General features: G+C 32.1%; 1 protein-coding gene across 1 annotated transcript in view; it reads right to left on the bottom strand.

Annotated features, from left to right (window-relative positions):
* Nep3 (M13 family metallopeptidase neprilysin 3) overlaps positions 1-13993 on the bottom strand; it is a 57298-nt gene that overhangs the window by 21911 nt on the left and 21394 nt on the right. Inside the window, exons 24-26 of the mRNA XM_080177483.1 lie at positions 13691-13747; positions 13190-13247; positions 11461-11519 (exon numbers count right to left, since the gene is read on the bottom strand). Of these exons, the coding sequence (XP_080033609.1) occupies positions 11461-11519; positions 13190-13247; positions 13691-13747 (174 nt within the window). The remainder of the gene's footprint in view (positions 1-11460; positions 11520-13189; positions 13248-13690; positions 13748-13993) is intronic.

Raw genomic sequence — 13993 nt, 5'->3', positions numbered from 1 at the left:
ATGTTAAATTGTGCCACCTACTTTCAACTACTTTATATGGGCAGGATTGCAGCTAAAAATCTTACTGACTTGATGTACTATCCAGGTCCTGGTCCAGCAATCTAGGAGAACTAAGGATGACTGTTACGCACCCTTCTATGTCCAAGGATATTAGGACATTAGGTTAAGTAACATCCAACAGACAACCAACCTTCTGTGATGCATGACTTCCGTATGAGAAGTCCCACATGTGCATGGTAAAGAGTTGCGCTTGTTTTGAGGCTGAGGCATTTCCCTTATCCTAACTATTTATGTCATGCACCTGACATAGCAGCAATAGGAAGCATTTCTAATGTGTTTAGCTATGGCGTGGTGTTGGTCCGAGATTCGGATCTTTCACTTTTCTGACTACGAGCGGATGCGTTACTGTTAAATGATCGGGTGACCTTATTTCTGGTCAAAATGATGCAACTTTTGTATTAATTGTTAACTAAGTGTTTACAATATACATACTACATAAAGATGATCAAGTTACTTCATTTCTGGTCTAAATGATGCAGAGATGAATTGTTGTATGAATTCAACTTGTATAGATACTACAAAATGATTTATGATTTATGTATAGATAAACCATAAATGTTACACCACGAAATGAATGCAGTCCTCTATATGATGGACTTGATCCGTGTACCAAAATAAAAGTAGAAAGTATCACTTTTATACAACAAATGACAATTGTTGCTTCTACAATTATACAATTATATCTCTATTGTGTTCAGATGTTGCCAAGTTATAATCTGAATTCAATTAATGATAAGACAATGAAAGATGATAACAAGACAAAGTTTTAAGATGATTTAAGAATATGGGAGATAAGATTTCTTATAAATCTTAGTTATCCATTTTCGAATAATACATATAGTAGTATATGTAGAAATATATACAAAATATATACATAAAATATTAAAATCTAGAGCACAAAAAAGGTTTATTGTTTGAATGTTAATTGTTTGAATGAATATAAAATTAATTTCCATATTAACCTCTTATACATATATAAGTTATATGTATAGTCAAGTGGAATAAATATCAACGGAGTTATTATTTAAATTGAATTGAACAGTTTGGGCTCAGAAGTGACTAATTCATTACTTCGGCTAATCTTAATAGATTTTGCTTATAAACGTATTTGCATGGCTTTATTACGCAGAAAAATTCTAAATTTGATGCTTGCAGTAAACAAATGTTTATTGTGGCATATATGTTGTTATGGCAGTGAAGTGATATGTAGGTAATACCTGTTTATCATATGCATTTCTTGGAATAATTAAGATTTGCAATTTTATTAATGAAGAAATTGATTATTATTTTATAATCCATTATATTTTAAGAATTCAATATGGTGTCCATATTGAAATTTACTGCTGGGGAAGGGATCGGTATAATTTATTTATATTGATCAATGTGTATATTACAGTATATTCTGTGTGTATATATTCTCTGTGTATAGCAAATGTATATGTACAGTAAATTCTGTGTGGATATATATTCTGTGTATAGTAAAGGTATAAATTGAAGAAAATCTCATTTATATTTTTGTCTATTTTTAATTCAACATGAAATGAAAAAGTCTGCTTACATGGAATCTAAGTAAATTCTGTGTAAATGTTATGTGAAACGGAATTTAGCCTGGTTGAATTAGGGAACCTGCATATTTCAGTGGTTTACAGACTGTTGAAAAGACTTACAGAGTTAATGTTGACATTAATTACAAATTAACAGCTGAATTAACAGCTAAAAGTAAGCAAATGTTTGACTAATCTTTTAAAAAGTTAAGAACAAGTTTGTTCTCATCTTTTAAATACATCATCGTTAATTATGCAAATGCCATGGTTAATGGTTATGTTACACTCTAAGGTTACATATGCATCTGAGAGATCAAGGATGGATTTCAATTGGATTAGCAGAATGTTTAGTACTGCTGCTTTATAATTAAAAAAAAAATATGGAAGTTGTGCCCCCATGTGCCCTTTATTCCTGAAATCATGCGATTTCTCATATTGTAGGTGTCTGCCTGCTCCTTTACAACATAATTGTTCTATATCTTGTAAAGGGGGGGGGAGTGGGATGATATATTTTGATATATGTACCTGTCTATATAGTTTCAATCTATATCATACATAATCAGTGTGCTCCTTTACAACATAATTATTTTATATCTTGTAAAGGGGGGGAGAGGTATATTAGGTATAATTATATTTTGAACGGTTTAATTTTTAGGTCGTTCACACTAAATCATACATAACATATGTAAGCAATATATTTTTGAAGCAGTTTGGTTAGTATTGGGTAGTTTGGAGCATATCATGTTTTTATTGGTATAACTAAACATTGATTGACAAGGAAGAAAACAATGGTTATAAACTTGTAAGTTTTGGTCACAAACTTGTTATTTAAACCACAGGAAGATTCATAGTTTTGGTAACAGACTTGTTATTTAAAAACACAAGAAGATTCATACTGTTTTTGCAATCTTGTGATTGTGAATCAGGAGAGTTTCTCAAAAAATTCAGAATGCATTCATCGAAATCTAGAAGCCCTGTTATCTTGCTAGAAATAGAAATGTTAATCCTAGGTGGGTATTATTTATTTTACTTTATACCATGAAGGGAATTGTAGCAGTACAATTAACTGGATACAATCGTCAAGAAGTGGTGGGAGTCAAGTATAGACCATCACTTTGTACTATTGAACATGAATTAGTAATTCAGCAAAATATGTCTGTTAGTATAATTATAGATACTGTACAATATAGCATTAGATGCCAGACATTAGTTTAGGACTCTTGATACTGCGGGTTGTATTCGCATTTACATATGTTGAATATTCTGGCAAAAGTACAAAATAGTGTACATAGTGTAAATGGTACAAACTTTTAACACTAAGGTTAATTTAAGTAATACTCTTTCTACTCTGATAAATGGGTCTATAAGCATAGAATTGGCAGAATATAGAAAATTTGTAAACCTTTAGGAGTATACATTGGGGATACTTTTATTCCTGATGCTAATTTTAGCATTGATAATTAAAGTAGAAGTGGAAATGATAACCATTTTGGTTAATACAGAATATATTATTGATCTGTCACGTGGTACAATAATTGGTACTACTGCTGATTGTAAAACAACATGTTATGAAATATTATTGATCTGTCACGTGGTACAATAATCGGTACTACTGCTGATTGTAAAACAACATGTTATGAACATTCTTTTGCTTATTTCATGTTGAAATCATTCTCCTCACACAGGTTAAAGAAAAAAAAAAACCTCTGAGTGTTAGAGAAATCAAAATAATGGGGGAGGGAAATTGGATGGCTAATTTTTTGTTAGGTACATTCAACATATCTTTCTCTTATTTTTGACTGGTTTAATGTTTTATTAAATCACGTATTTTGTTTTCTATGAAATGGTGTCAAAAATTTATAAATTTTGAATGGTTTCTAATAGATTGTTCGAAATATATAATTAATCGGACAAAGTATATCTAATTTTGTGCCAAATTTTGAATGGTTTCTACTAGATTGTTCAAAATATAGGTAGCGAAGTATTTTGTGAAAATAAGTTTTGAATGATTTCTATTAAATTGTTTAAAGTATATTTCACTTTGGTGACAAAAAGTTTACAAATTTCGAATGGTTTTTACTATATTGTTCGAAATACTTTATGAAAATAAATTTTGAATGATTTTTATTGAATTGTTCAAAAGTCATTTAGGTACAGAGTACGAAATATTATTTCATATTGCTTCTAACAGGATATAATAGTGTCATAAGAAATGGTCATACTGTAAGTTTTATGGCAAAAACTGATATATAAAATGTTTTAATTAGCACAATTTTAGGATGCAATTCAAAACATTACACTATCTAAAATCAGATTGGAATGTTAACAATTTGGTTTTCACACTGGGGCAAGTTCATGAATTAAACAAAAAGATGAAGGAATATGAACAACTTATTCCATGTCAGCATAGAATAAGGCAATATATTTTTGTTAAGGAAAAATATCTTCCAGGTTTTAAAATTGTTCAACTTGGGGAACTTATAAGGGTAGAACAATGTAAAGAAATTTCTGTTGAAATTCATCAGGACAAGGGATATTGTTATTTGGATCACTTAAGGGTTAACTATCAAGGTGTATGACATGGTCTGCAAGTTGAGACTCGTAACCTTGAAAAATTGGATAATTTAACCATAGTAGATTGTAAAAGTTCTTCTTCATTTCTATGGATACATGATAATGTTTATGTAACCAATAATGAACTAGGAACTGTCAGATCCACAGAATCCTGTTAAGTTTCAGGAGATCTTTAAGGATAATGATATGGAGACTCTATATGAGTTTCAGATCCAACAGGATGAACCATTGGATATAGCATCTTTACAAGCTAGTCCATCTATTTTGGATGGGTTGGTGCATACTTTTGAAAGCATTCAGAAAAATTTGTGGGAGTGGACTCTAATGGATTTTATATATTGGATAAAGCGAGTAATAATGGTGATTGTTATTCTTGTTTTATCTGTAATAATGACTGGTTTAACTGTGTATGGGTTGTACAAAGTAGTAAACTTTGTGTTAAATATAAAATGTTGGTCGGGAATCGGTGTTAATGAAGAAATAGAGTTGCAATAATTTAGATATGCAGATGCGACATCTAAATTTCAAAATTCTTTGAACCACTCGCACTACCAGATATATATATATACCAGATGCGACATCTAAATTTCAAAATTTTTTGAACCACTCGCACTACCAGATATATAAAAAAAATATATATATATACATATGTTATGGGTATTTAATCTTTATTTAATCATTTCGGGACATATATATACTTTACATATGTTTCCTAATTTTAGTTTTAAGGTATTGTTTATTTTATAAAAATCTTTATGACAATATAAAATAAACAACAATATTTTTATTGGCTTTTATATAATCAAATTATTATGTGGCTTTTATGTAATCATATAGTTAAGATTATCCATGAAAATTACATTTAATACTAATTATAGAATTATAAGGATTCTATAAACATTTTATTCATGAATATTACATCTAGTAGTAATGATTTCATGGCAGAATGAGGAATGACACTGATCCTGCACAGATCATTAGCGGTTCTGGGTATAGATGGATACACTGTTCGGAAGATTTTTGCTAGGAATGGTCAACAACCCTATACTAAGAATGACTGAGAAAGAGGTACACGATCTAGATCCACGGGATCATCAAGAATGTGTCAACAACTGATGGGAAACATGAAAGCATGGCAGTTCCAATTACTAGGGAGATCTGGGCTTTGCTGATATGATCAAGGCACTCAGATTAAATGCCATTTTTCAGTGTTTATTGGAGGCCAAACTCTTGGGAATGTATAGATTGTTTTTGAGTATCTCGGTATTATAAATTTATGATGCTAGAGGCACTTTAACTGATCTAGGACAAGTTCTGGACTTCCAACAACATTTCCATAAAAACCAAGTTAAGACTGTTTAAGTCAAATGTTTTCTCTGTTTGGCTGTATTGGGGCTGAAACTTGGTTCCTAAACACAGCAGTGGTCTCCAAGCTACAGACATAGGTAATCAAATGTCTCAGGAGAATTCACAAGATCACTTGGCCAAATAAGATCACAAATACTGATTTTTAAGCACAGTGATATGTCAGACACTAAAATGACAATAAAATCAGAGAAATTGGAGGTGGTTGGGGCCCAATCTTGGGAAAACTGAAGATATAACCTATCAAGCTTTGCCTTGGAACGTTAATATAAAAAAAAACTCAGGACTTGCAAATAAACAGATTAAGCCTTTGACAATGAATTTCAAATACCATTGTGGAATCAGGTGAGAATAATGTTATGACTGATTTACCTTTGTCAATAAATTTGTTGTCATATTGGAATGAAATTTTTGACAAGGGGGGAGGATCCTGGTAATTTTGAAAATAACTCTGTTTGGTATGCAATTTGAACGGTTTAATTTTTTAAGTAGTTCAAATTATATCATACATAATTAGTATAATTAACAAAAGTTTTGAACAGATTAGTTCAAATTAAACAAAGTTTAAATATACTGATATAAACTAAACTAAAGTAACACGATTTCAACTTTGGTAAATGGTTAAAATTGGAAATACCTTTTAACCCTGATGGATTATTGACACTTGTAATAAATGTGGAAGTGTCTAATAATAGTTATGGTTAATAAAGATTATATAATTACCAATAAACAAGGTTATTATTAAAATACAGGATTTAAAATTTATGGTTATGAAAATTCATGAGCATATTTTATGGTCCAACCTTTTAACTCTTATGGATTATCAATTTTCTTAATATATAAGATAAACCAAAAGTATATGATAAATAAACTTACATATGTATGTCAAAGATATGTATGATTTATATATCACTAAATCATATTGATGGTCATGCTCAAAATAATTTTTGGGAATGACTGTTTTAAGTCTCACCTTTACAAACCAATTCCTCAATTCTGGATGGGTTAGTACATACTGATGGTCATGCCCAAAATAATTTTGGGAATGAACTCCTGAAGTTCCTGTTCTTTGGATTAAACAAATTGCAGTTGTAATTGTTAAAATTGAAGTTACAATTGTAACATTTCATGGAATATACAAGTGTATATCCTGTGTCTTGGACATGCTGGATAGACAGGACTTGAAGAGAAAAAAAAATTTGAGATGCAATAAAAATCTCTTAATATATAAATTCAAGAAAGGGATAATTTATGCATATATATCTATGTATATCTTATTTGTGGTGGCAGTACTGATCAATCAGTCAAATGTGGTTGACTATACCAAAGATAAATTTGCACGCTGAATTATTTTCAGTGGAGCTGGATGGAGATATATCATTAGAGGAAGTATTCCCCAACCATAATGGAGGGTGAAGCTATGATAAATTTGCTTGCAGTCATTCACATGCTGCATGTGCAACATGGGCTGATTCATGGACTCGAGCTGCTCAATCTTACCAGACCTGGAAACCAGGATTCTCGTTGCTTGTTGACAGACTAAGGTGTGCTTCTACTGTAGAATACACCTGGTACTAAACACAAGACACAGAGGCAGTTGCTTAGATTTGTCTCTGCTACAATCTGCCAAACTAAGGTGTGCTACTACTGTCAAATACACCAAGTACTAAATATAAGACCAAGAGGCAGTTGCTTGTATTTGTCTCTGCTACAACACCTGCTTAGAGACTTAAGTATGCAGAGTTTAAATGTCCATTGGGGATCATGGTAGCTGCCAAGGATGATATTACAACAGTAAAGAATGAAGTGGCTGAAATCAAGAACACTGTAAACACTTGATGTGAGGAGTTCAAAGCCAGGATTGATGATGCGATCTTTGGTAAATAGAGAATGTTGTGATTGTCATTAGATCTGATCTGGAGAAAATGGCAGGACTACTGTCGGCAATTTCTGGTGCAGGACCAGCAGTTTCTGGTGCAGGACCAGCAGTTTCTGGTGCAGAACCAATGAATGTTGATGATACTGGATTCGAGGAAAGAAATGATAAGAAGGAATTGTGTTCCTGCCTACACCATCTATATATCTGTCTTTATGACTGATAATCTGTTCTCTGCCTGCAATCAATACCTGTCTATGTGGCTGGTATTTTATTTTCTCTAATCCTGTTACTCATACTGTTATTTGTTAAGATAAATGATTTGGTGTTCTTTCTTTGTAATGGTTGGTTGTTGGCAGTGCATGGTTGGACATGTTTGTTGGCAGTGCATGGTTGGACATGTTTGTTGGAGGCATGATTGGACATGATTGTTGGCGGCATGGTTGGACATGATTGTTGGCAGCATGGAATATGGTTTATGGAATGGATATGGAATGGATATGTTTTGGTGTTATGGATACAGGGATAGTAATTTTATTAAATATGTTTAATCTATTTTTGCTTATGCTTGTAATGAAAATGCACTTTATATTTCTTGCCTTATGCTTCAGTTAGTTTTTTATGTTGATTCATTTTATTCCAAATTTATTAATTGCTTCCTATTTTACATTTTCTTTTTATTGATTTATTCAATGAATTCTGATTGAGTTTGTTTTATCATATATATATACTCGTAATCGGATAAAGGTTGCATACAATATCATGGGTAAATTCTGAGTAGATTATGACATCTTCTCATAAGGGGGGGAGAATGTGATATTATGTGAACACCTTTATCAATTATTATATGTTATCCTATATGTATTGCATCATAGGTATGTTTATCATGAAGACGGTTCATGCTTGGAAAGCTAGAGAGCTGTCCAAGAATGAATGTCTACATCTATAAATATAGCTAGATGCCCTGTTTTAAGTTAGTTCTGTTTTGTCTCTGATGTTGTTTGCTTGTGCGCAATATCAGTTGGACATAGGAGCTCTAACCAAAGACAGGTTAATGATCATGTATTCAATATTTACATATATTTGTATTGTTATGCCTATTGTGTAATAATAATACTTCTGCACCAACAAGGTGATCTTATTGATTGCCTTAGTAGCCAGGCTACACTACAAGTATTACTAGTCTGCAGTCATAGACCAAGGGGCGAATCTTCTCATTAGTTTCCCCTATAGACCTCTAGGGGCGAAGCCGCTAGTATCCTAATACAAAAAGTATTAAAAAGACCTCGAAAACAGCTGGTACTTTTCATGGAAGCATTGTAAATGTCTCTGAGTGGTTTCAGTTTATTTTTTCTTGTCCTCTGTCCTTCACTAGAGGCTAGGGGCGAAGCAACTAGTATATTAGATAAAAATTAACCCTTTAAAATGCGTGCAGATATTATATTAAGTTTCCATTCTAAATATTTCCGTTTCATAAAAATTCACGAAACCTTTATATTTCCCCCCAATTTAAAATATCAAAATTTTGAACCAGTTTATAGTTCCTAATAAAAATGACATCATACAATAAAAATGACCAATGAAAGGCCAGTATGCATTTTGCCATTAGTAAATTACAATGTATATTGGCCTATCATTGGTTATTTGTAGTGTATGAGTCCAGTGGCGTGCGAAGCACTTTGTCTAGGGGGGGGCATTTTGAAGATTTTGTAAAATTTTGCCCCCCCCTAAATCAAAGTGCCCCGGGGGGGCACTTTGATTTAGGGGGGGGCATTTTGATTATATATACTAATTTTAAATAAGGGCGTTTTAAGGGGTGGGATTATTTGATTTTGGGCCTTCTAGTTCTTATCCCTTCTTCCCCATCCCTTTTTCCCATTTATATCCCACACCTTCCCCCCCCCCCCATCTCTTATCCCCCATCCCTTCTCCCCACCCTGCAATGACCGAAGGGAAGGGAGCTAGAAAACATCTTTGAAAAAAAAGAACAGAAGATAATTTAACCTCCCCCCCCCCCACCCTCCTCCCCACCACAAAACATTTTTTATGGGTGGAAGGGGATGTTATAAAATCTCAGCAGGAAGGATAAATAACCTCATTAAAAAAAATTTTGGGGGGGGGGAGATAAAAACACTCATTTTGGAAATAATTTACCAAAAATTAACCTAATATGTAAAACTGATTTTAAATATTTATTTATTGTATGACAACAAGGATGACAACATCTTTAAGTAGCAAAGCACAAAAAATCATGAATAAGAATCAGGCAAGTAAATTTAAAGAGCATCTGTTGAAATAAATATATATTTTAGGTAGAAAAAGTCACAAATCCTTTTTCTTATATGTTGTGTGATGACAGTCAAAGTAAATTACATACTGGATGCTCGAATCAGCGAGAAATTTTATTTTTTTAAATATTATAATCCACAAAAAAATTACTTGTCCTTTCATCTACAGATATAAAAATCTTAGGGTATAGTCTCTTTTGTGGCAACGCCTCTTAAGGGGCATTTCGTCGTATTTTCATAGTAGCTTTTAAAAGGTTATTCTAGGTTAAGTTAGGTCAGGTGATTTCCCTGCAGGGTTAGGCAATTGGCCCCGCAGGAGCTATAAATAGGTGAAAAGCTACTGTGAAAATATGACGAAATGCACCTTAAGAGGCAATGTCACAAAAGGGACTATACCCGAAATTTAAAAGATACAAAAATAGCAAAAAACGTCCTGAAAAGCAGTCCAACCTCCATGAATTTTTAATAGTTAATTATACTCCATAATGATGGGAATGTTAACATTAAGTTTTAGCCTTCTATCTTTAATTGCAGTTGAAAAAATCACATTTCCCCCTTAGCATTACGTACTGATAGCCATAGTGAATTATAGAGAAGCTAAAAAGTTATATCAACATATCCTACCCTCTTTAAATGGCACTTTAAAACTCTGGTAATTTTTGATTAAGTGGTGTTTCCAAGGATTTATAATGGCGGTGCGTGAAGCGCACCTAAAATATTTACTCCCCCTTTGAACTAAAATCAATTAAAGACAACAAGAGTGGCGTATTTGATCAGGTTAGGAATATAGAGTGTAGTTAGTTTTAATGGTTTTTAATGAAAATTGCCATAAAAAAACATGTCTTTTTGTAAGGGTATGTACACAAAAAAATGATAAAATTATCCTGAAAATAAAATGACATCATATATAGTTATTCATTTAGACAGACATACAGTGTTGAGAAAAAGGCTTAGATAAATATCAACACTGTTTCTTTTTTATATAAAATAACTTTTTGATTAATATTTGTTGTTTACACATGTTTTTAAAGAAATAAAAACACAATATACAATGCAATGTGATAAAAAGCAGAAACCGTTTGGAAGGGCTCGAAGTGCAAATTTTTTTCTTCAAATATGCAGGGATGGAGGGGTTTTTGGGCTATTTATTACACTAGTCCCCAATATTTCATATAAAATTTTCTTATTCGTTGGCTCAACAACTTTGGGGACTTTAATGGAATTTTGATTGGTTGGTTAATTAAGTCGAGTTTCCATACATTTCATCCACTAATTTTAATCTAAATAAGGGTTTGTGATTTTGTGTATCATCATTGGGGATGTACAAAATTTCTTTTGTAAAAAGTTTATATTATACAAAATACAATACTTCCTATTACCTGGTTTGTTATGTTCAGTGAAAAAAGATTATAACCTAATTTCTACACTAATTAAAAAATTTGGTAAGGTTAAATGAATAGTAACTATTTTTTTTGGAGTATTTCTTGATCTTTTTTTTGAAACTGGGATAGATTTGCTTTTTGTAGGGTAGGGGGCAAAAAGGGGCATTTTTATTGACCAGGGGGGGGCAAAATGGGGCATTTTTCAACATTTAGGGGGGGACAGGGGGGGCGGTGGCTAGGGGGGGGCAGGGGGGGGCGTTTTGGTCGCTAGGGGGGGGCGATTGCCCCAAATGCCCCCTTCGGTTCGCACGCCACTGCTGTATGACGTCTTTTTATATTAGGCAATGTAAGCTGCTTCTAAAATTTTTTACCTCTGTTATATCTAGTTTTTCATACTTCTCGTTCAAAGCCGTCATGTTGGTGATGAAATCTAAAAAAAAAACATTAAATTAAACAGATCCATTAACAGATATTAATAACTCATAGAGTTTCTTCGCTTCTAAAATATGGAAGTGTAAAAGTTATCGAATCGTATTCTAGACAGCTTTCCGCGTAGATCAAAATATAGATTAATTCCAGGCTTGCTAGCCTCGAGGTGTCGAAAACCCAGCTAACAAAAACTTTTATTATTATTCAAATTTTTCATGGAAAACTGTCTGTAATACGATGCCATACTTGAAAATAAAGATTCATTTCTCGATTTTAGATAAATCAATTATGAAATAGAAAATTAAGTAACTATACCGTATAATATGATACACAAACAAATTTTGTAAGCCAAGTTTAATGCAAACTATTTTTGATCTTTTATTGATCTAGCCCTATAATTTAAAAAATCCACTTTAAATTTTCAATAAATAAAAAGTTTGATCTCCTCTCTAGTTGAAAATATGTTAAACTTTATAATTACTTTCTATTCAACAATTTCAAAACAAACTTGTCATTATCCTCTTCATTTTGTTTGGACCAAAAGCCGACAACTTTTTTTTGGTAATAAAGCTATCTTTGAATTCGTTGTCGGTCAGCTTAATACGTAAAGGTAACCTTAGTACTGAATGCATAAAAAAGGTTGGTTCGGTACTTTCCCTTGAAATACCAAGCAAGCACAATAATACCCCCCTTTCCCTTAAAAATTTTAAAAATATTTTTCCTATACCAAATACAATCTAACCTAACCTGACCAAAAGTAAAACTAAAACACACGGAAAACTACTTTCACCCAGGCGCCATTCAAATTATTGTAAAGTAAATGAAAAGGGCTGGGGTTGTGCATGCATGACTAATTACTTTAAGTTTTGGAGTCACAAAAATAAATTGACAAGGTAAATCTATGGTTATAATTTTTTACAATTTTGAAAAGCCCTACCCAAAACATCTTATATGTGCTACTAAAAAGCATGTTTACAATAAAGATAGGGGTTTTATAAAGGTCCTAATAAATAAAAAGGATGTTACGTAATAAACTTGGTACAGCTTTAAACTTTTCTCACAAAGTATGGAAACAACTTCTGACTTTTTAAGGTTAAAAGAAAAAAATAAAGTACCTAGGTATTTGAATTTTGAAATATATTTTTTTAAATGGGAAACAGCGTATAGTGTCCAATAAAAAATGACGTAATACAATACAAATAACCAATGATAGGCCAGTATACATTGTAATTGACCAATGGTATATTATATACTGGCATATCATTGGCTATTTGTATTGTATGACGTCATTTTTATTGAACACTTTACGCTGTTTCTTTAAATTGTAAAAATTGGAAAACCTTTAAAGTTAGTTTTTATCGAGTAAAATATTTTTAGCATTGCGTCACACAAGAGACGTTAAAAATTGCAACTACAGTGTCAGGCTCGTAACACTAAAAGTAAGTGTAGGGGGAAAGAATTGGCTCGTAAACGTATGATACTCAATACCATGCACAGTTAAGACTTCAAGAAAATGTCCGTGCAATCAAAAGGTTTGTTGTCTGTTGGATGTTACTTAACCTATTAACCTAAAGTATCTAAAATTCTACATCAACTTATTTACAACTTTACTATTAAAGATACAAGGAGGGGGGGGGGGGGGGATGGCAACTGATGTAAAAAAAATATCACCTGGATATCCAATCATATTTGAGATCTTTTTAGCCTTCTGTTCAGCTGCTATCTTGGTCTTAAGATATTATTTTATTAACTGTTTAAAATATTTGATCTTAAAGAAATTAAACATTTAGGAGCATGGAGGGAGGGGATATTGGACTCTAAATTACACTGTGTTATAACCACGACTTCTTATTCGTTGGTCTTAGAACTTGGGTACTTGTATTGAATTTAATTAGATGATTCTAAACTATAGTAGTTTTTAAAAATTTTAAACCAATAATTTTTATCTACATTAGGGATTGTTAAAGCGTTTATATATTTTACCCTGTTTTAAATCCCTTACCATTTTTCTCTATCTTATACCAACAACGAAATTAATTCAGAAAAAAATCACGTGATTTTCAGCAGTTGGGGGGCAACACAAACTAAAATTGACGACCTTTTTTTACCTGCCCCCCAAATATTATTTTAGATTTGTTTCGCTTGTTAAGTAAATTTTAAAAAAAATCTTACTTCATCGTCTATCCAATCTTTGGTGTGAAGTTCTTTGATAAAAGCAGAGGTTATTCCCTAAACAATAAATTATATACATACAATACAAAGTAGAAGGATGTCTATATGTCAGGCCAGTCTGTCCTGTTTTGGTTTTAAAAAAATTTAAGGGTGGGTGGGACACCCTTTCCCGATTTTTTTCTCTCAGATAATTGACGAATTTTATGAATATACATTCGAACAAGCTTCATAATATGATTTGATTCTCATTGTAATTGTAACAAATATAATTTATTTTAACTAAATTGAGGGACGTTTACATAA

This window comes from Acartia tonsa, chromosome 11 (assembly GCF_053477335.1).
Source record: "Acartia tonsa isolate MP-2025a chromosome 11, ASM5347733v1, whole genome shotgun sequence".
Taxonomy (NCBI): Eukaryota; Metazoa; Arthropoda; class Copepoda; order Calanoida; family Acartiidae; genus Acartia; species Acartia tonsa.
Note: the sequence above shows the minus strand (reverse complement) of the source record. Positions and strands in the feature narration are given on the sequence as shown.